The sequence below is a fragment of the Pinus tabuliformis genome, chromosome 6 (assembly GCF_031772625.1).
Source record: "Pinus tabuliformis cultivar Carrire ecotype Pingquan chromosome 6, CPIR1, whole genome shotgun sequence".
NCBI classification, from domain to species: domain Eukaryota; kingdom Viridiplantae; phylum Streptophyta; class Pinopsida; order Pinales; family Pinaceae; genus Pinus; species Pinus tabuliformis.
This window is the reverse complement of record NC_142292.1, coordinates 980501637-980524446: the sequence shown is the minus strand read 5'-3', so window position 1 is coordinate 980524446 and position 22810 is coordinate 980501637. Positions and strand designations below refer to the sequence as shown.

At 37.2% G+C, this 22810-nt stretch overlaps 1 protein-coding gene across 1 annotated transcript; it reads right to left on the bottom strand.

Annotated features, from left to right (window-relative positions):
* Positions 1-15938: 15938 nt before the first annotated feature.
* LOC149262277 (putative ABC transporter C family member 15) lies at positions 15939-21995 on the bottom strand. The gene is given in 13 exon segments (XM_089383774.1): positions 15939-16210; positions 16313-16552; positions 16760-16823; positions 16968-17273; positions 17366-17580; positions 17695-18001; positions 18265-18429; positions 18533-19234; positions 19380-19466; positions 19657-19778; positions 19781-19938; positions 19940-20809; positions 20811-21995. Coding segments are annotated over 13 exon segments (4470 nt in total). The 5' UTR covers positions 21953-21995; the 3' UTR covers positions 15939-16118.
* Positions 21996-22810: the final 815 nt, after the last annotated feature.

Genomic DNA, 22810 nt, shown 5'->3' with positions numbered 1-22810 from the left:
GGTGGATGGCCACTAATATCCACTTGGATCACCAACCTCCATAAAAATTCCTCCCCTCATTGTGAACTTCATGAGAAATGGACCTTTATAGTTATAACTCATTTGTCCGCAAGGATTCTAATCATTTCCTAATTGATACGGAAATACCTGTTTTTGTTCATTTTTCCATATTAACATTTTCCCATGCTCTTCCCAATTTGTTGCATGATGCACTTCAAAGCTAAGAGAGTGGATTATTGATAGATTTGAAGGGAAAATAGAGTTGATTTCTTCAAAATAACTCTTCCTACAAGGTGTGACCACCATGATCCCCACTACGTTATTTTGTTCTTAATTTTTGGCATAATGGGATATTAGTGCTCTAGCTTGTGGTTTTTCATGGCAATGGGGTTTCCCATAGAGTAAAAAAGGTCCATTTGCTTAATCCACATTGTCTACTCTCACCACCACCCTCAATATGGGGTGGGGAAAGACTGTGTCCATGGTGATTCTAGAGGGGTGATTTGAATTTATGAAGGGAACAAAATAAAATACATATTTATAATAAAAAAATATAGAGATATAGTAAAACTTTACTCTATTAATAAATGGAATGTGTTAAAACTATAAAAAATGTGGAATGAAACAAAATCACTCGAATGATGGTAGCTTATCTCCGAGAAGAGATGTGACGGCTACATACATTTGCCATGGCACATCACAATGAGGCTAAAAGGCCATTTTTAACATAAAGTGACAATGAGGAAACCCTAAACATCCAAAAACCTAACCCTAGAAGATGAAATGCCAAACAATTTGTGGCCCCGACAGGGTTAGTTGGTATGTCAACTTTTTGAGGTTGTAACTTTTGGATATGCTCTCTAATTGGCATGCTTGGTAGCCCATTGGAAAGGTCTACCCAATAAGTACACATTTTGACCAGACCTAGGCTATTTCTTAAGCCCTTTCCACGTCAAAACTTTCCATGTAAAAAAAAATGTCATTTAGGGCCTTAAAATAGCCCCGAAAGTTCAAGACCCAAAAAAAATGTAGAAAAACTACGCAGATGTAGAACTATGCTTTGAGACAGTGGAATGGGTGGGTGGACACCAATATCTACTTGGATTTATCCACACTCCTTAGGAAGAAATGGTCTCATTTGTGTTGAGTGCCCCCATCAAATGGGGAAACTTCTACTAAACGTGGCCTTGGATGAGCCATTTACCTTGGTGCAAGAGCTACCCTACTTTGACAACCTAATAAAGCTAGATCCTCTATTGGTGAGTGCCCTTAAGTTATGTATCCATGATATGATAAATGGTTGTTTGTTCCATGAAGTCAAGGTTGAGCTCTATCAGTTTCAATTGCTTTGTTATCTCTGATGTGTCCAATAATGTTGGAAAATACAGCCAAAGGAGGTCCACATTGAATATTGGGTGAAAGCTAATGGGGAAATACTTAGCTCAAAATCATTGTCACCCATAGCATTGGTGATGGGATCTTGTAAGGCACTCTTTCTAAAAATGCAACCAAACATTTTCTCCCACCTAAAATTTGTGTGGCACCTGATGTTGATCATGACATTGCTTGTACTTAGTACTGGCTTTCTATAAAATATCATGGAGCTATTGATGGATGTACCGAATCCATTCAATTAATTTGGTGGCTTTGTCATCCTCAGTGTGAGCATGGGAAGATTCTACTTGAACAAACACAAGGGTTTGTGCCACATTAATAGGACCCAATGGTTGAAATCCTAGGGCCACCTGAAAAGAGTTTAGTTCGATCGAGCAATGGAGGGTTTTGTTGTAGTTTTGTTGAATATACAGGAGACTTTCGTCCTATGTGTGGATGATTAGAGTTGTACATGCACAATATATGCACGATTTTCATGTTGATGACCTTTATCGGGCCATCGATTTTGAGTGAAAGGTAGTGGTTTCGGTGAGATTGGTGTCCAACAGTGACCAAAGGCTCAACCAAAATGTGCTTAGGAACCTACTATCCTGATTTGATATGATAGTCTATGGTGCCAATATGTAACCACACACGATTGAAGAAGAGCTTGGAAGTGGCCTTCGATGTGATATTTTTTTCTTATAGGCTATCAAAATGGCCATCATAGAAAATTAATCAATAGTCATGAAGACACAATCCTTTCCTTTCTTGGTTGAAGGAAGACCAAACATGCAGTCCATCAAGATGCACTCCCAGGAATTTTCAGGAGTAGGCAAAGGGGTTTACATGCCTTACTTCTTAATGGTTAGTTTGGTAATGGCATAGGCAATGCAAGACTTGATATACTTGCTAGCATCCTGTCAAATTTTTGACCAATAGAAATACTTTTGTAGCATGACCACTATGTTTTTCATGCCAAAGTGTCTTGCCATCTAATTTTAGTGAGCTTCCGAAATCATCTTTGCACACTCTCTTGAAGGAACACAGAGATGACCCAGTTGGCATAACAATCCATCCTAATGATGAAATTCAGTGACAGTCATGCATGTGCTTGACATCTAGTAGGTGGTAATGACATCAAGATCATTCTCATAGATTTGGGGCCACCTAGAGGCCTCATGTATGCAGGAGTGGAGCACTGTGGCTATTGCTACAATTGGAAATCGATGTTGGAAATAGCAACAAGAAATGTTAAAAATAGCATTGCTATAAATAGCATTTCAGATACCAGTGTTGGACATAGCAACAAGGAATGAAAAATGGAAATGCTAAAAATAGCATTGCTATAAATAGCATTTCGGGATAGATTCCAATTTTAGTTAGTCCTTGAACTAAAATTGAGAAGTAAAATTTGAATTTGATCTTAGCAGCTGTTTGTAAAATAATTAATTAATTCATCTTGAGTTAATTAGTTGTAGAAAATCAAACATGAAGTCTACGTGAAGACATGCAACAGTTTCTCCATTGATTGAGGAAGTTATCCCTTGATTAAAGGAGATGAAGATGAGTAGTACTTTGAGTTGTAATTAGTTAGCTAAGTTAACTGAGTTAAGTCCAGTTAGATTAGTTCCAACAGTTTGTGGAATTAATTGTGAGTTCAGTTAGTTAATGCATGCGTGCATGTAACTGTTGCACTTCAGATAACTGAATATTCTCTCATAAATAACTCATGCATGTCAGTTTAGTCAGAGACCCAATTGAGATTAGAGGAAGGGACAATGTACTATTAGTTGGAGGGTTTTTCCTATATAGGAAACTCATCCATGCAGAAGGAATTATCTCCTTCAGGATTGCGCAATTACTTCATAGTTTAGTGAGCAATGTGAAAGGTGAATTCACACAGGTGGCAGCATTGGACCCCAGGAGAAACTGCGCAAGGAAATATGAGGCTTGAAGGGCAGAGGAGAAGGTTTGTGAGAGGCCTTTGACTGTCTATGAGTAGCAAAGGGATTGTACTAAGAGCTGGATAGCTTGTGAGCTAAAGCTTTGTGTAATCCGGACATATTTCCACTTGTATGATAATATAGAGATCGGGGTTTTTAGCAGAGGCTTTCCCCAGAGTGTTCTTCTGTGTTTCATGTGTATGAATTCTTCTTCTCTGTTATATGTGTTCTAATTGATCTAACTCAAATTGATTAAGCTTCTGTAAAGTTTGATTGTAGAAGTAGATCTAGTATTTTGCTTTAGTATATTGCATTATCAGGTGATCTACAATGGGAATTTCTACAATCAACTAAGGCAGTCCTCAATGTGATTGGTGCTCCCTATATTATACTTAATATTGAGATGAAGGTTCTACAAGTATGTGGACCACTTTTGATGGTGGTCATTTTTCAATTTTCCTTGTGTCTACATGAACTACGTAGGTCTATGATCATTGTAGATGATTGTCTATTTCTCAAGAATGTAATGCTTCCACTGGTGGAAAGCTTGTACATTGGAATACATTTCTTTGTCATAGGTGGGTTACTCATGAATGGCATCTGGTAGTGTCTCACTATGGTAGGCCACCAAATAATTGTGTTGAGTGAGAACTGCACCCACAAAATAATCTAAAGCATTTATCTCAATCTCAAGAGGTTGATGTAGATCAAGAAAGGAGAGCATTAGGGTTGTTCACATGCAGTATCTCAAATCATCAAAAGCTTTCTGTTGCGGATTTCCCCACAAAAAAAAAAATATTTTCCACCACCATTGGTCACTTGGCTGAGGGCCCATGCAATATGGGAGAATCCCAACATGAACTTGTGATAGAAGTTAGCAAGGCTAAGAAAATTTGAAGCTCAATTAGTGTGGTTAGGGTTAGCCAATCATAAATGACTTGAATGATCTTGGTTGGATCCATATGCACACCATGCTCATCAACAATGTATCCTAGGTATTGGACCACATTCATGCCAAAGGAGCATTTTTCTAAGTTAGCATATAACTTGTGTTGTCGCATAGTGTGAAGGACATTTCGAATACACTACAAGTTTCACACCCAACTCTTGTTGAAGATGAGGATATCATTCAAGTATACCACCACAAAACAATTGGAGAAATGCCTCAAGATATTATCCATTAGCCTCCTAAAAGTTGTTGGGGCAACCATTAAACCAAAGGACATGACCAGCCATTCAAAAACACCTTATTTAGGCTTGAAAATAACCTTCCATACATCAGTATGTTCTATTAGTACCTAGTGGTAGCTGGACTTCAAAACAATCTTACTAATGGACTTGGCCCCCTTGAGCTAGTCAATAATGTCATCAATTTGGGGAAATCGATTTCTAAATTTGATTTTGTTTAGGACCCTATAATCAACGCAGATTCGCTATGTATCATTCTTCTTCTACACAAGTACAACTGGGCTTCAACAAGGTGAGGATCTTAGTCAGATGTGCCCATTTTAGAGTAGCTCTTAAATCTATCACATGATTTCCTCATTTATCAGAAAAGATTGGTGATAAATTGGCCCATTAGGTAGAGGTTGCTAGGGACCTAACAGTGCATAGGTACCCCAAAGAGTGAGGAGAATATGTATTTGTATTCTTTCACGACCTTGTCCGCTTTCTGATGCTACAAGGAGATGACCAACCTGTGTGGAGGTCATGAATGTCGATGTGACATTTTGTTTACTTTGAGAGCAAATCAGGAAGAAAAAAAATGTATCAGTCTAGGAGATGACCTTCCTACATTGCTTAGCAGAGATCAAAGAAATGGTGGTAGGTGAAGCTACCTCTAGTATTGTATATAGTTGTTTACCCAAAGTCTTAATACCATTACGGGGTATAGACTCATATATAACATGACGCTTCCACAACCTTCAAGGGGGGAATATCACACAACACCTCATCTGTTAGAAATTAATTAACAGAGCAATGAAATACACAAAATATTCTGGAAACACAAATACAAAAACACATAAAACAAGAGAAACATAGATATACATGGTTCGCCCAATTTGGGCTATGTCCACGAAGAAACAGCTGGTCCTTCCTTTTATATTATCTAGCAAAATGAAGGAATACAACCTAGAACAGATTTGTTGTAATTTCCTCTTTGCTCTCACAAAGTCTCCTCTCTCTTTCTCACTCAAAATAATAATACAAAGTTGCAATACAATTCCCTCATATGAACCGAGGGTTTCCTTCTAGGGCAAAAAACCCTAAATTAACATATCTTCTATTATCAGATCATCCACCTAATGAATGGCCCAAATTGACTACGAAATTACAATATTTTACAAGGAAAATTTCATCTATTTTTAGCTCCGGGGGCACTACCACCGAACTCCCGCCAAGGGGGTAGCGTTGCCACCCCGTTAGGAACAGGGATCCAACGAAGCTAAAAAAAAAAAAAAAAAAACCTTTGAACAATCAAGAAGATAATTAGGCTCCACACCCAACATCATCCTTGAAGGGATTGATGTCATAGGGAAAGAGACATTGTTAGTTGATGCGTATTTATCGCCTTAGGCGGAGCCACTCGATGGTGTATGGCTGCTAGTGTGGTATTTTCGACAATTCCAATCAGTTGACAACCTCTACTGAGATGAGGTTCTTTTGAATTTTTCAATTGACAATGAAATGCAATGGAGCAACCTTCACCCACATATGCAAGTGAAAAAGGTGTTCACCCTCCTTTGGTTCTTTGGGTTCACTTGGTTGGACCTTAGTGCTAGCAACCGTGGCACTAGGTTATGTGTAAGTGATATACATCCCCTTGTCTAGATCTAATTCAGTGCCAAAAATTACATCTGAATCTAAGGCTTTCAACTCAACGACTAATGATTGCTTTGAGTGACATTCATCAATGTTATGCTAAGGGCTCATATGGAACTAGCACCACTTTCCCATGTCTTTATTTTTCTTCCCAATACCCTTCTTTGTTTACTACTTAGATGGGTTGTCCTGGGGTGTTCCATCCTGCCTATGTCATTTGTTCTACGGGTTGGAGTTACCTTTTCCCTACTTATGGTATGAGGAATTTGCATATCCAAACTCTCGCTTCTCTTGTTTAAACTTATGTTCGGTTTTAATAACATATCAATACATCATGCTGAGTGAGGATATGTCCAAAGACTCCATTTTTTTTCTAGATGTATCCATGTAGATCATTGTAGTACTTGAGTACTAGATTTCACTCAGTCTTTGATATGCAACCTGGTGCATAAGGTATGGAAGATATTTGTGAACTATGGCGCTGATTGGTCCCTTTTACTGCAGTGTCATCGATCATGCGTAAGGGCCATCGTATCTTCCAACAAGGTAATATTGTTTCTTAATGGCATCCCTAAAAGAGCCCCAAGTGGTTTTTTCCACAAACATTGTGGATTCCTCCGTGGCATTTTACTCACAATAATTCTCTCTAGAATCATTGACATGGGGACAACCTTAAGGAGCACAAAGATAATATTTTCTCTATTGGAAAATTTGTGGACAAAAAAATACTATTCTAGTATATTTAATCATTTGTCTAGAGCATCTACATTTATTTTGCCTTCAAATAGAATAATATCAAAAATAGCTTCTACCTTGAAGGGGTTGATGCATCCAAAGTGGTCGTTTGATGAAGATCCATCGGTTGTTGGCCACCGTTGAAGGATCTGGGGAAAATTATCCATCAACTCATTTCCCTTTTGATGTGAAGGCTTCATCTTTTCTTCAACCATGGGACGTCGTCATGATCGGCGAGGACAATTTTGCAATGGCTTAAGTAGTTTGAGTCCCAACTCCTTATACCCCCACCTCATTGGGGACATGCACAAAGAAACAAATAAAGAGAAAATCTCTCTAATACCATTGATAAATGGAATGTACTGAGACTGTAAAAAACGTGAAATGAAACAAACTCACTCAAATGGTGGTAGTTTATCTCTAAGAAGAGATGTGAAAGCTACTCACATTTGCTAGAGCACATTATAATGAGGTTGAAAGGTCATTTTTTAACACAAAGCATCAATGAAGAAACCCTAAACTTCCAAAATCCTAACCCTAAGAGATGAACGCCAAAAGATCTATGGCCCATATGGGGTTAGTTGGTACATCGACTTCCCAACGCCGTACATTTTGCATATGATTAATGTTTGGCATGTATGGTGGGTTAGAAAGGTCTAGCCAAGAAGTACACATTTTGATCAAGCCCAAGCCAAATCTTATGACTATTTCCTAGGCACCTACCACATCAAAAAGACGTCATTTAGGGCCTCAAAACAACCATGGAAGTTCAAGACCCAAAAAAATTGTAGAAAAAACTACCAAGATGGAGAAGTATGCTTTAAGCTAGTGGAATAGGTGGGTGGCCACCAATATCTGCTTAGATAAAAAGGAGTATTTATTAGAGTAAATCCATGGTCTAAATGGACTTATTAAAGTAAATATTAAAATGATAAAGCATATGTTATGTCACACTAAGCTAAATATATTATCTAATGAAACTCCATCTATATTGTCTCATTAATAATAGTTACCATGTAAATTAAAATAATATTAATGTAAGACGTGAGAATTAAACATAATAATGAGATGTTTAAATTCTCATACACATAATAAATACTATCGTACCAAAACATGTAAATTTATTTCATATTTTATATTAAAATATTTTATAATTAATTAAATATATCATTACTTTATATATATATATATATATATATATATATATATATATATATAAATGAATTTAAAATTAAGTAAATAATTAATTAATTTATATATATATATAGTTCACGGACCTTAGAGATTGGTGATCGTTTCATCTACTAAATATTTGTATCAAGTATCCATCTGAAGGTATTAATATCACTTCATGCCAACTCAACAAAAAAGCTTCACCTCAAGATTGTCGATAAAATTGAACTTGTGGCCTAAAGTACTTTAACAACAAAGACGCAACCAATTGAACTAACTCTAAATATATATATATATATATATATATATATATATAATACTCTAATATTTTATGAAAATTTGTTATATTTTAAAATTTAAATTTTCAAAAAATTAATATATTAAAGAAAAATTGTATATATAATTATTTTCACTGTAATAATTAATTAATATATTTTTATTTAAATCTTATTATTAATTCATTTTTTATAAAAATATATATATATATTTATATCATTTTAAATCCTAAATTTACTCAAATAATCCTAAATAATAATAATAATAATAATAATAACACAAACTTTTCCTAACAGAATATGAACTGTGCCACTACTATGCACACTACTATATAGAACAAGACCCATCCACTGTGCCACTACTATATAGAACAAGACCCATCCAAAGAATAAAGCGCCCATTGTATTCAAGCTCTACAGAAAAATGGAAGGATCATATCTTTTATGAATATATATATAGCCTCATCTTAGGCCACTTTATTAGTCCCTGTCATTGATCTTGCAATGACATGGGACTATAGTAATCGATTAGCAATATTAAACAATTAATTCACCTGTTTATTATTAGTGACGATCACTTAAACCAAAGTTTTCAGCCGCATATCGTTTCACCATCTTATTTGACCTCTTCCGAGGCAGAAGAACCAAAAGCATATATTATGTGTACTTATTTTGGACATCTGTTTCACTGTGTTTCACTAATATAAACATAAGTTTCGCAATGTAACAAATATTGAATGACTGCTAAGCTAAAGTAAATTTCCAAGTTGAAGTTGCTAGGTTGCAAGGTGGTGCATGTTGTTGAGGTGCCAACTATTGAAGTTGCCGCATGTTGTTGAGGTTTCCAAGTGGTGCATGTTGTTGAGGTGCCAGCTGTTGAAGTTGACGCATGATGTTGAGGTTTCCAGGTGGTGCATGTTGTTGAGGTGCCAACGGTTGAAGTTGTCGCACGTTGTTGTTGAGGTGCCCGTTGTTGAAGTTGCCGCATGATGTTGAGGTGCCCACTGTTGAAGGGGTTCCCAGGTGGTGCGTTGTCTATTGCAGTGTGTGCATGTTGTTGAAGCTTCCAGGTGGTGTTCCCAAGTGGTGCATTGTCTATTACAGTGTGTGTTGTGTCTAGCCTGTAGCATATACCCGAATGTGAGCTTAGGCTCAGCCTTCGCTGCAAATGAACTGCTCCTCCCTCAACTCACACTGGGGTTCAATCACTTCTTTTATGGGGTTCCTGAAGAAGTAGGGAGCACCATGGGCATGGGTTCAATGATCTAATATGTTGTTGTCAATGATCCGATCTGTTGCTCGCTCACATCCATCACTATTATGCTTTCGAATATCTTTGGCAACTGTCAACATCAAAATCAAGAACAACAACACAGTCTGGAGATATAAAACATCACAAAGGAAAATGAACAATAAGGTAAGGCAGATGAAAAGACTACAAGGGACCCGAAGAGGCAGACAAACCAGAGAAGAGTAAGGAAAATGAACAATAAGGCAAGGCAGATGAAGAGACTGCAAGGGAACCAAAGAGGCAAACAAACGAGAGAAAAGTAACACACGAAGAGGAACCAAGGCAAGGCAGATGAAGAGACTACAAGGGACCCAAAGAAACCAGAAGAGTAAACACGCGAAGAGAAACCAAGGCAAAGAAAATGAAGAGACTACAAGGGACCCGAAGAGGTAGACAAACCAGAGAAGAGTAAACACACGAAGAGAAACCAGAGAAGAGTATACACGCGAAGAGTAACAAGACTTACCTTAGTCCCACACTTCATTTCTTGCATTTGCTTCCCATCGTTTCTTGCATCTGCGTCCCAGAGAGCCAACCAAAGTCCCACACTTTGTTTCTTGCATCTGCTTCCCAGAGAGCCAGCCAAAACAGAAGACCGGCCAGCCCAGAATCCTCAAATCAGTATCCGTGTTAATTCGGTGACCTACGGAGCCTAGGACATAGTGTCGAAGTAGCACTCATCATCATGGTCAGGCTAAACCTCTTTCTGTTCTGAATCTTGATCCAAAAGCAGTTTGAAACCAAAAAAAAAGTAGCGGAACTAAGGGTGAAACACCGACTTAGCATAAGGACAAAACTAGAACAAGAGTTTGATAGTTTCATCTTTATGGTATAAAGGGAATTTACACTGTGATACTCCTAGATACTTCAGGAGCTGGCCAAGAGGAACCCCACCTATAAGCAAGGACCACGAAAGTTCTTCCCTTGATCTGTTCCCCTTATGTACCCCGTTCAATGGATGTGCTCCCACGGTGCATTCCTCTGATCTATTTGTTAGCGTCTTGAGCCTGCCCTATCTGCGTTGAATGCGCATAAGTGGCAAGGAATAATGTCAATTAACCAAGAATAATTCCAAGAAGAAGCTCATAGCTGATGCGTTGCAGGGGACTAAAGTGGGGTGACTAAATTTGAACACTCTGTGCATTCCTTTATTTTCAAAGGGAAAAAACAGGTTCAGGTATAACATCTTTCATCTACTTTTGTCTTCACATACCCATAGCCATCATGAACTCTCATCTTCTGCGTTACAAACAAACTTCCAACCGTTGTTCTGCGTTTCAAACAAACTGCCCACCGTTGCTGCTGCAACAATTGAAAAATTAGTATAGAAATAAATGAATATAGTGTCGTAGACTGATCTGCATAGTGCTGCACAATGCTCCAGGTTTATGAAGTTATGCCTTCTCATGTGCAGGTGTATACACAAATATGACATAAATAAATTTTCATGATGGGCAAGACCCAAAAATTTAATCAATGAAACTGGAATGGTTAGTCGATATGCTGAGTAAAAGTGTTTTCCACTGAGAGCATGTGTAATACATGCAACAGGTTTTAGATTTTAATAAGTGTTAGTTATGTGGCATATGGGTAGTTAATCCACGTTAAACTTGGTCTTTTTAATATGTTACCACTTCATTCGACTTTCAACCCTTCTGTCAATATAATGCCAGGAATTTGACTTAACCCCACCAACCTGTGAAACATATTCAATTAAGCAATGGTATAACAAATGCAATGCGACATCAAATTTGAATGGAGGTCGATTTTTTGTGTAAATTATGCAAATGTGAAGTGTGGGTTTAAACCTATGTATCCCGTTTATACTTCTAAAGTTGATAATTTCATTTTCCTTTTCATCGAGGGTGTAATATAAATATGACATTACAAGAGTGGAGTAAATATAACTATATATGAAATTTCATTGATTCATACCAGAGGTATTAAGAATGGAGTTTGAATTGTGTTGAAGATTAATTTGAATTAAAACATGTGTACGTTATGAATAAATCTTCTTGTCACGATGGGCAAGACCCAAAAATTTATTCAATGCTTAATTGACCTCTACGTGCAGCTCGAAGCATTTTTAAAACGGAAATTGGATCAACAGAATCAAATGGAATAAACAATTGTATCCACGGCTTCCACTAGGATGTGAATGATGCTTTTGTTCGGTCAACAAGATCAAAAGCTATAACTGCTACTGGCCTGGAACTACTAGCTCTGTTGTTGCTAGTGCTGGTACTAGATCTAATGTTGCTGGTGCTGGTGGATCAACTGCTAGTATTTTAATATCATCGCTGGTTGAACTTTTCAATTTTTCCATACGGCAGCACCTTATAGTGGCAGACATTGTGAGTTCTAAATATGTGCATAGGCCACTTGGTTGTCCATTTGTTCAAACCATCTTCTTGGTTTCTGATTTGATTTGGTCAATCCTTTGTTGTATCTGAATCATCTCAGAGCTCTTCTCATGAGTATATTCATCAATAAGATCTTATTTACCTTCTACAAATATCAGGTGAAAAAGTTAACTTACTTGAAGTGAGACGACAATCATATGAAGTGATTGAATATCTGGTACTCCAGAGCAAACCCATTCAGCTCAGGGTCTGCTTCATGCATTTATTCTAAATAACCAGTCATCGCGTGGTTCATATTCTGGATAAGTACTTGTATGGTAAGCTTTTTATATGTATAATTTTATGTAGTTAGCTGCTGCAAGAAATTTGAAACTGGTTTGGTAGCTTATATTTGAATTAGTTACTCTTATTTGGTGGTGGTTTTGAACATAAAATAAACAGCACTCTGTTCCTCATGTAAGAGGGTACTTATTTAGAATGTCGAATGTAACATATGCAATCTACATGTATGCCCTAACAACAATGTGCATGCACTATTTAGTACGACATGGATCCTAGCCCTTAGTAATGAATGGAGCAAGGACTACTATGCAACTCTTGGACATTGGCATTTATGCTGTGAATTTTCTTTTCTCAAGAGTTCATAAATGAAATGTTCTGACATTTTCATGTTCAGAGTTATCCTTTCCTTTTTCAGTTCAAATGATATCCAATTTTTTAGCAAAATTTTGCTCTGTCCTAATTTGGAAATAAAAAGTTCATATTCTGATTATTCTTTTGTTATCATTCACAGGATTTTGTTTCAGATGATTCAATCTTCTGTGGGGTTTTTTGATGGCCATGGTCCTTATGGTCATCTTGTTGTTCGCAGGGTCAGAGGTTCATTACCAGTGTAACTGCATTCTTTTTGGCAATCTTTCAAGGATAAAGCAAACAACATCAATGCTACTGATACATACAATAATAAAAAGAAGGCCAAAAATGCCCAAAATGACTTAGGTGGTGATGGCCAAGTCAGTTCAACAAAGGAATCCAATCTTTTTTCTGCCTGGAAAGACACCTACCTGAAAGGAATCCAGTCTTTTTTCTTTTGCAGATACGTATCACCTACATTTCGGCCTTGAGGAAGTTTCTTATTCACACAAATTCAGGGTTATTTCTGTGTGGTTAACCTACACTATTTTGAGGGTAATTGAATGATGTTTGGAGCACAATATGTGGATTGATTTTGAATTCAACATTCTGTCTGCACAAGTGTGTCCTTCGATCTTGTACTTCAAACCCCTTAAGTTGTTCTACGTAGACTTCCTCTTTAAGCAAGCCATGTAAGAAATCAATCCTAACCTCCATTTGGTGTAGGATCCATCCTTGAGAGGCAACGAGAGAAATAATAGATCGGATAGTGGTATATTGGAAACCGGTGCAAATATCTTGTCATAGTCCACTCCTTCCTTTTGAGAGAAGCCTCAAGCAACGAACCTGGCCTTATCTGTTTCAGCACTCCCATCAAATCCATGTTTGATTTTGTAAGGCCATTTAGAAGTAACCACAGACTTGTCCTTGGGTCTAAGAACCACGTCCCAGACATCATTCTTCATGATAGATTCATATTCCTCATTCATCGCATCCTTCCCGAATTGGTGCTTTATGGCTTCTTCGAACATACATGGCTCATATTGAACAATAATACTCATAGCAACTAAGTACCCTTGATACCTATTTGGCTTCTTACTTTCACAGAATTTCCCTCTTGGAGCGATATGTCTTTCAGCATCTTCGAGAGTATTTTTGAGCCAGAAAGATATTTTCCTTGAGGTATAGGTATCACTAGGTGGTGGATCAATGGGATCCATTGGGCCTTCAACATCAGGCATAGGTTCATCTGAAGGAGGTTCATCCTATTTTTCCACAACATCATCATTATTGTCCTTCCTTGGAGTGGGGAGATCTTGGGTCTTCCCAAGGGCAATATCTTCATCGAAGGTGACATCATGGCTAACTTCCACATCTCTTTGTCCAAGCACATAGATTCTATATGCCTTTGAATTCTCACTATAGCCCACAAATATACCTTTCTTCCCAGATGCTTCCAACTTGTTTCTTTTCTCTTTATACACATGAAAATACACAAGACATCCATATATTCTAAAATGAGAAACATCAGGTTTCTTACCAGTGAAAACTTCTTCAGGTGTCTTAAAATCCAGTTCTTGACTTGTGCCACACGTGTGAGAGAAAAGAGAGCCCAATAGTTGTACAAACCAATGGGAGTAGGAGAGAGAAGAATACGAGTGTTGATGATGATGCCAAATGAGTTGAGAGGTCATGGGTGAAGAGTCATGTCCATTGGGCTTCATGAGCCTCCATGATGATGTGGCCAACCTGAACAATTTGCACATGTGTGGGCATAAATTCAAAATCTCACACTTCTGCTTGTCCAAATGCGATGATTTTTATATCAATTTTGGTCTCTCTCATAAAGTGAAATTTAATGCAATCATCATCTCCATCAAATGAATTGTCCCAAGGTGGAATTTGGCCCTAGTTGCCAATTTTAACACTTTTGATCTTTCAATGGTCTTAAGTTCCAAATTTCACTCCACTAAAACCTAAACCCTTAGTAATGATGAGAAAGTTTTAAATGGGGGAGAAAGCATAGTATGAATTCTATAGAAAGTTTGGAATGATCCCTCATTACATTTTAATTGGCATGGAAAGAACATTAAACTAAGGAGATAACTCCCTATACTTTCATACAAAGGAGATAACTCCTTGTACTTTCATGGAATTGTTTTCAAAGTTTCAATTTTAATTTGAGAGCCACTCTTATAATCAATCACGTGCATTTTAAACTTTTCATTTAAACAAGACACAACTTTTCATTTAAACAAGACAATTTATACTTTTCATTTAAAAAAGACACTTTATACTTTTGTCAGTCAGTGTTGAACTTTTATCATAGTGAATTTAAAACATTTAATGGAGTATGAAACTTTTTAAAAGAACATATTTAATTTTTGTGCCAAAAAAAATGTGTGCAAGTTCCTCCCATAGCTAAAGTGAAGTTTTAACTCTGATAAAAATGAAAATTTACCTCAACTAGGTGAATTAGAAGATTTTTTGAAGTTGATGTAGAATATCTTTTTTTATATTGAAAATTTTAATTTAAAAAAAAAAAACAAACAAACAAACAAAACTTTTTAAACTGGATATTAGTTAAAACAACCACTCAAACCAATATTTTCATCATTATTCAAAAGAAAAGATTACACAAAAAAATAAAATAAATAAATAATTAATTATTGAAAAAATAATTAAATAAAAAATAAATTGCTTTTAAAGAACAAAAAGCCTATGTCTATTTTGTACATCTCTCATTTTTTCTTATATTTTTTCCCTCTTTTGGGCATATTTAATGGTTAGATAGTAGAATTCTCAAATTCTTACTCATTGAAATATTAGGTAACTTTAAAAGTTTATAACTGCAAAATATTATGAATAAAATTGAGTTGGTTCATTGCATGAAGGAAAAAAACACATTAACAATTAGCCATCACTTATTATTAAGACCTATAAATAACAAGACCTATGAACCTTGACAAGTATATCATAGCTTGTTTGGTAGAAATGAGAATAAAATGTTGATGTGAATTGGCATAGTATTACTACATATAGAGGTCAGAACTAAAATAGACACAAAAAAATGCAGATGTGAAACTCAAAATAATAGAATCAAAGCAGGAAAAAAAAAGACAAATTAGTTAGAGGCACCTTACATCCAACTGCACTGCCTGTACAAATCCAAGTTGTTTGGAGTTCACCAATATTACCTTGATTACCTTGTTGAAGTGATAAAAGTTACACAGGAAAAAGGGTAAACTCCATTTTTATATAACAAGTGAAAAATCATAACTGTCAAAGTCAGTCAAAGTCACTAATAGGAGTTATTGAACTCTTCTTAAGGACTTAAATATAGAATATTATCAGAAAATAATGAGCTTACATGGTAGCTCATAGTCTACTATATTGTATCTCTATATTGTACATTTATCCAGCTTGAGTTTTAGGGAAATGAAGATTTTTCTCCATTCTATTGTAAACCCAATATGACCAATGTCCAAAGCTCTAGTTAAGATATCTATTGGATGGAGTACTCTGAAACAAGTTTTGCAAATGCAGAAAATTTGTTTCTGAATAGTTTGGATGGAGTGTCATACTCAGCAATTTGTCCTGATTCAAAACAAACACAAAGTAAGTAAAAAATGAAATGTTTCCAAAAAAATAGTAACTGTAACAAAACACTAGAAAATAAACAACTAAAAAATGTTATACCATCCTTTAATAGGAGAACCATATCACTCTCAATAACAGATGGAATCCGATGTGCTATAGTAATGACTGTGCAGGTAGAAAATTGGTGGCGAATTATTTGCCGAATAAACCCATCAGTTGCAGTGTCAACTGAGGCAGTTGCCTCGTCAAGGACCAGTATCCGACTTTGTTTTAGTAGTGCCCGTCCCAAACAGAGAAGCTGGCATTGACCCACACTCCAGTTTCCTCCATTCTCAGACACTGTACAAGAGATCATTCCATTAAATTCGATTCTCAATTTTCATTATAAAAAACAGGGGTCCTAGAGAACAGGTAGGTCTCAAGGACACCAAAAAATAAACAAAACATGAGCACTAAGATGGAAAACAAATAGCAGAAATAGCTACTGTAAAAGGTTTTATTTTTCTCCTTCAGGACTTCCATTGAATGTGATAAAGACACACAGACCTGAGGAATCAAGTTTCTTTTCTTTTGCTCGTACAATCTCACCAAGTTGGCACTTGTCCAAAGCCTGAAAGCACAAGCAAAATCGAAGTAGATTCATAAACAATAAACTTACAGCAAGATCCTCAGGGAAATATCTATATTCTTCAAGGCAAGAATAATTGGCGCTAAAATTGATACTAATGCTTATAGAATATGAAGCAGAACTAACCTCCCAAATCTCATCATCCAAGCAATCTTCGAGAGGATCCAAATTATTTCTTATAGTGCCTTCAAACATTGTTGGTTCTTGGGGAATAATGCTTAATTTGGATCTTAGGTCATGGAGGCCTATGGATGAGATGTCGACTCCATCAATGACAATTCTGCCCATTGTTGGTTCCACAATGCGAAAAATGGATTGAATAAGAGTAGATTTGCCACTTCCTGTCCGCCCCACAACTCCCACCTTCGTGCCTCCAGGGAAAGTGCATGTAAGGCCTTTCAAGACAAGCGGAAGATGTGGTCCATAACGCACCTGATTGTATGGATCAAATTTATAGATGAACTGACATGCAAATTACTAGCATTCAATGCGTGAAAAAGAGTCTATTTCTATTGAGTTCTGACCTGCAAATCAGTTAGATCTATCGTTCCTCTAGATGGCCAGTTGGAGTTTGGTCTACAATTCTCTATAATCACTGGTGACTCACTGGGAATTCATGAATACTGCATTATTCTCTCCGCTGACAACATGTTGGTCTTCACATAACAAAGGCACCATATTACCCAGGCTTGTACCATGTTCAGACTTAGACTATATGTTACTGCCAACCCTGCAGTGCCTGTTAAGGTGCCATTTCATTTACTTTCATATTTCATTATAAAGAATATGTCTAGTCTGCTGAGATCAGTTTAGGAAAAATAATTGTAAGCCAAGATAGTGCTTCTGTACCTACTTGGGCTAATTACATCTTGAGGCAAGCGAATGAGGAACACCAAAAAGAATGCAAACACAAGATTTGACAGAAAATCCATCCAAATGCCAAGCCACTCATTGGCTCCAACATTGTGGAGACTAGGTCTCATATATATATATATATATATATCAATCAACTCGAGATTTCTTTCCATGAATCGAAATTCCTGGTCAAAACTTCTAATGGTGGCTGCTCCAAAGATTGATTCTCCAAAATGTTGTACGATTGGAGCTCTACAAACTGATGCCAGCCGAGCCAGTTCCCTAGCTGACGTTATGTAGTATTGCTGCATGCAAGGAAGGGCAGAGGAGTTACAAGAATTCTGTTATTACTATAAAAACCCAAAAGCATGGAAACAAACTGTTGTCATGATAGAATCCTGATGCAACTTAATCTATTTGATAACATCCTTTTCAATCAGATTATGGGATCTACCTACAGCAAACCTTGAAGTAGAAATCAAACTCTCTTATCGCCAATTTATGTTCTTCTGAGAAAATTAAAATTTGCAAGTTCGTATTTATTATTATTGAGAAATACAGAGAATACCTGATACCATATACAACTTGCACCCACTGGTATAAACACAATGAAGACCTGCCAAGCAATATGAGACATGACTGCAATGATCCCCAAAAGTTGTATAAATGCAAAAGCCAATTCTCCTAGTTGAGAAGGAATCAATGTGTTCACTGCACTCTGATCAGTTGATGCCTGCCAAGAAACAGAGAGCTTGTTACTGACCCACTAGAATCAAATGATTTCCTCCTCTCTCAGGAAAGGTATTAGCCTATTAAAACAATAAATGTCAACTGACCCGATTCAGTATTCGCCCAGATGGAGTTGCATCAAAGAAGGACATTGGTGCATGAAATATACACCTGTGCAGAGTGCTGACAAGCTGATTAGCAGTTTTAAGTCCAACCAATGAAAGAAACATAGACCTCACAAGAACGCACAGGGAGCTACTTAATGTCAAAGCAACATAAACCAGAATGAAAAGGGACTTTCTCATAGGGGAACTCTCATTTTCTTTTGTAGAGGCTTCCGATGTCATCCAGAGGTTACTACATATTTGAAGTAGCTGACTTATTATTTGGGCCAGTAGTATTAGAGGTATCAAAGTACCATTGTATGCAGCAGTAATGTAAGACCAGTATACCGACATGCTTACCCTGCCTCTCTCTCTTTCTTCTTCTTGTACAAGCTGTGAATTTTTATTCTCTTTATCCAATCTTTCTTTGTGGTTTTCTGGTTCAACCTCTTCCTCTACATCTATTGAGTTCTGAACACCGCACTGCTCCAGTGTGTCACTGGCAGTAACATTTTTCACTGCAGCTGTATTGCCAGGACATGAGCTTTCAACAAATCTCTCTGATGTGTACACTTCAGATTTCTCCATAGCAGAAATAGCTTTCAAAGCTTTCTGATGTGCACCAACTAATTCCACAAAATCTGTGCCTGATTGTAAGATGTCATCATATCTGCCAACCTGAGTAATTTCACCATCTCGCATTACCTGTGAAGAATATCATTTACATCAACAAAATATGGATCACTTATCTCCTCCTCTCAATAAATGATCAATAAACCCACTGTCCCTTTACCAATTACATTGAAAATTTTAATATCACTAGAGCAGGATGAAAGAAATTCAAACCTACCAGAATGATGTCAGCAGAGGGTAAAAACTCCACTTGATGAGTTACATAGACTACAGTCTTTGAACCCAGAATACCAAGTATGCATTCCTATAACAAGCAAGTCCAATTTCTTAGATGTTTATGGACATGAATTTGCAGCGGCACAACCAGCCATGTATATCATCCAGACTGAACAATGAATTGCAGAGTGCTACTATAGAGCTTCATCATTCCATCAAAACATTAAAACTAATTAATTCAGCAAAACTACAGTATGTAAAGGATAAGAGAAACATACTTGGAAAATATGCTTTCCGGTATGTGCATCCACAGCACTAAAAAGGTCATCAAAAATATAAATGTCTACATCTTGATATAAAGCACGGGCAATCTGTATTCTCTGTTTTTGTCCACCACTCAATTTAACCCTTTTTCTCCAATGTCTGTCTCATCCCCATAAGGAAAAAGTTCAAGCTCTTTTTTCAATGCACAAGCATCAAGTACACTATTGTATCTAATAGTATCCATCTGCTTTCCAAAGAGAATAGCGTCTTTAATTTTCCCACTTTGTATCCAAGGAGGGGACATATGCTTTGGTACCACTTAAGCTAACAGAGCCTGATATTTTTGGTAATTCACCTAATATGCAGGATAAAAGGCTTGATTTTCCTGAACCAACAGTTCCACATACTGCAACCCTCACGCCTCTCTCTAGTTGGACATCTAAACCTCTTATAGTTGGACTAGAGGAATCGGGATTCCAAGAAAATATCGCTCCTTGGATTTGAATCGCGAAGTCTGTTGACTCCTTTGATACCTTTTCTACCCCATCGTGTTGCAGCTCTTCCTCCTACAGAAAGGCCACAATGCGATCTATTGACACTTTAGTTTGAGCAATCTGAGGGATTAAGCCAGGAAGCATGCCCATAGCTCCCTGAAGTGTCCCATAGGTTGCGAGTGCAGAAAGAATTCTCCCTGCTGTCAAAGGCACTCCTATAAGCATACACGTACCAAAAGTTGCAACAATGATAAATATTGGTCCAACAGAGGAAACAGATGTTGTGATAGCTGATGCGTAAACATATTTTTGTAGCCAACTATATTCTGCCTGCCTCAAAATTTCTAGTTTCCGAAGAAATCTTGTCTCCCAAGCCTGCAATTTTAAGATCCTCATAATTTTTAATGTCTCCGATGTGGCCTTCATCCTTTTGTCTTTTTCTTCCATTATTCTCTCCTGAAATTTTTCTTGCAATTTTGCAAGTGGGAAATTTGGCAACATAACTGCAAATGAGGCTGCCAACCCTGAAAATGCTGCCAAGCCCAACGTCTGATATAGAATAATGAAGGCCAGAACAAAATGAAGAGGGAAAAACCAAATACTATGCATATAGTAACAGAAACATGAAACATTCTGAACATCTACACTCATGTAGTTGATAATCGCTCCGCTTGGTTAACTGATGTTGTTTGAAAAACCCTTGTCGCTGTAACAAAGACTCTAATACCTTTGCCACAAAAAAAGCACAAACTAGCACATAGCCTTGACTTTCAAACTGTTTCTTTCCACCTAGAAACTGAACAAAGGCATTTATAAAACATGGACCTACATATGATGCACAAGTCTCCAGTGCTGCTAAGAATGCAGTCAAAAGTACTTCCTTCCGAAAAGATAGGAGTAAGGCTTTTGCTAATAAGCCTGTATCACCTTTGGCCTCTAGCTGAGCTCTGAATTTAGGGTATAATTGGCCTGTCCTGTCCGCCTCTGCAACTTGGGGTACATCATCAATATGCAAAGGGCTCTTATAACCAACAGCAAGCAAAGGACTCATCCAAGAAAATGACAGCCGACTGAGAAGGTTGGTTGTTGCATAAGTAGAGACTGCGTTAATGTTTCCACATTTTTGGGGATTGTCTTTCAAGAGAGGTTCTAGAATGGTCTGTGAGGAGGACTCTACACCACTTCTGGCACAACAACTAGTATAACACAAGCAAGCCAAAATGAGAACAGCCATAATTTCAACAAAGATATCAACAGCAACGCTTCTTTGTTTTGTCAACCGTTGAATGTCGAGGACGATGAAGAAAGCCTGCAGAATGAATGATACACTCCACCACAACTGCAATAAAAGTGGAAACTTCTGTTCACCTTCTTTTCTGAAGGAGCGATGAACATAAGCTGACATTGTAACCCAAGTCAGAGCCTCGACAATATACTCGCCCACATTTTCAAAACCTTCAGGCCTCTCCTTCAGCCACCAATACATAGGGCTCCATATCCCGCGAACGCTATTGCATATACACAGAAAAATGCAACCACCTAAAGCCAGCTTTTGCATAATCCCCAGTTTAAACGTACTCGAAAAGCTGTTAAATGGAACAGGAGGTGTAGGTGGCCGAGGTGTGCGAAATTTACACCTTGTCCAACACAGTTCAAGGATGACAGAAACAAGAAAGAGCAAATTAAGCCCAATTGCAAGTGCATGTCGAAAGAACTGCCCTCCAAAAAGAGCTCTAAGTCCCTCCCACCCAACTGTTTCACCCATTTCCAGCCAGAGGGTATTGTTATTCTTGTTTAGTGCCCCTATGGCTTCCATGACTGCAAACAAATAATTTACTAACAATATCAACAAAGTGCCTTATGAGTATATCTACTTCAGTAACATGAAAAAGTGCCAACAGAGCTCTTGGTTACCATTACCATTTATAAATGCACATACATATTGGGCTTCATACAACAAGGATGTTGCAGTGCAAAAACCTTCTTGTTTACTGGATTAACTAATTCTAGAAGCAGCATAAACATAACTAGCACTGAGAGATGGTGAGATTGAATAACAGGGCAATAACTGATACTTGTATACTTGACATGCCTGGGTAGCTGGCTGCATGCGCTCTCCCTCTTTCATTCTGGTGGGCAAGATGCAAACATTTAAAAGAACAGAGAAATGGGTGTATCAATTGAATGCTTTGTTAAAATATTTATTTTATTTTAATTTTTAATAATTTCTCAAGCTCATCCTACTGTCAGCTCATTGACATTGCCAGAGCTTCGTCTCTAATGTTCTTCTGGGTAACACATATCGAACGCAAACAACATGATTTCATGTAAGTTTTTTCACTATGTTAGTCCTTTCAACACCATCACTGCTTTGGCATGTTTCTTTGTTTCTCTTCCTGTGCTCCATGCAAAATCTGGAGCGTAGGGACTCCATATTTAGAAAGGATGACCTACAATACTGAAAACTGCATCTGGATGGCATATTTGGCATGATTTTGACTTTATGCACTGCATCAAAAACAATATATTGAAAGCTCAGTTTAAACTGTCTTTCTGAATCATGAGGTGTTTTACATTCACTTTGAAATAGTGTTTTACATTCACTTGCTTTATTTCAAGTGCACTTCCCTCTCGCCACAAGATTTGTTGTAGTAGTTCATATCTTACTAGATAT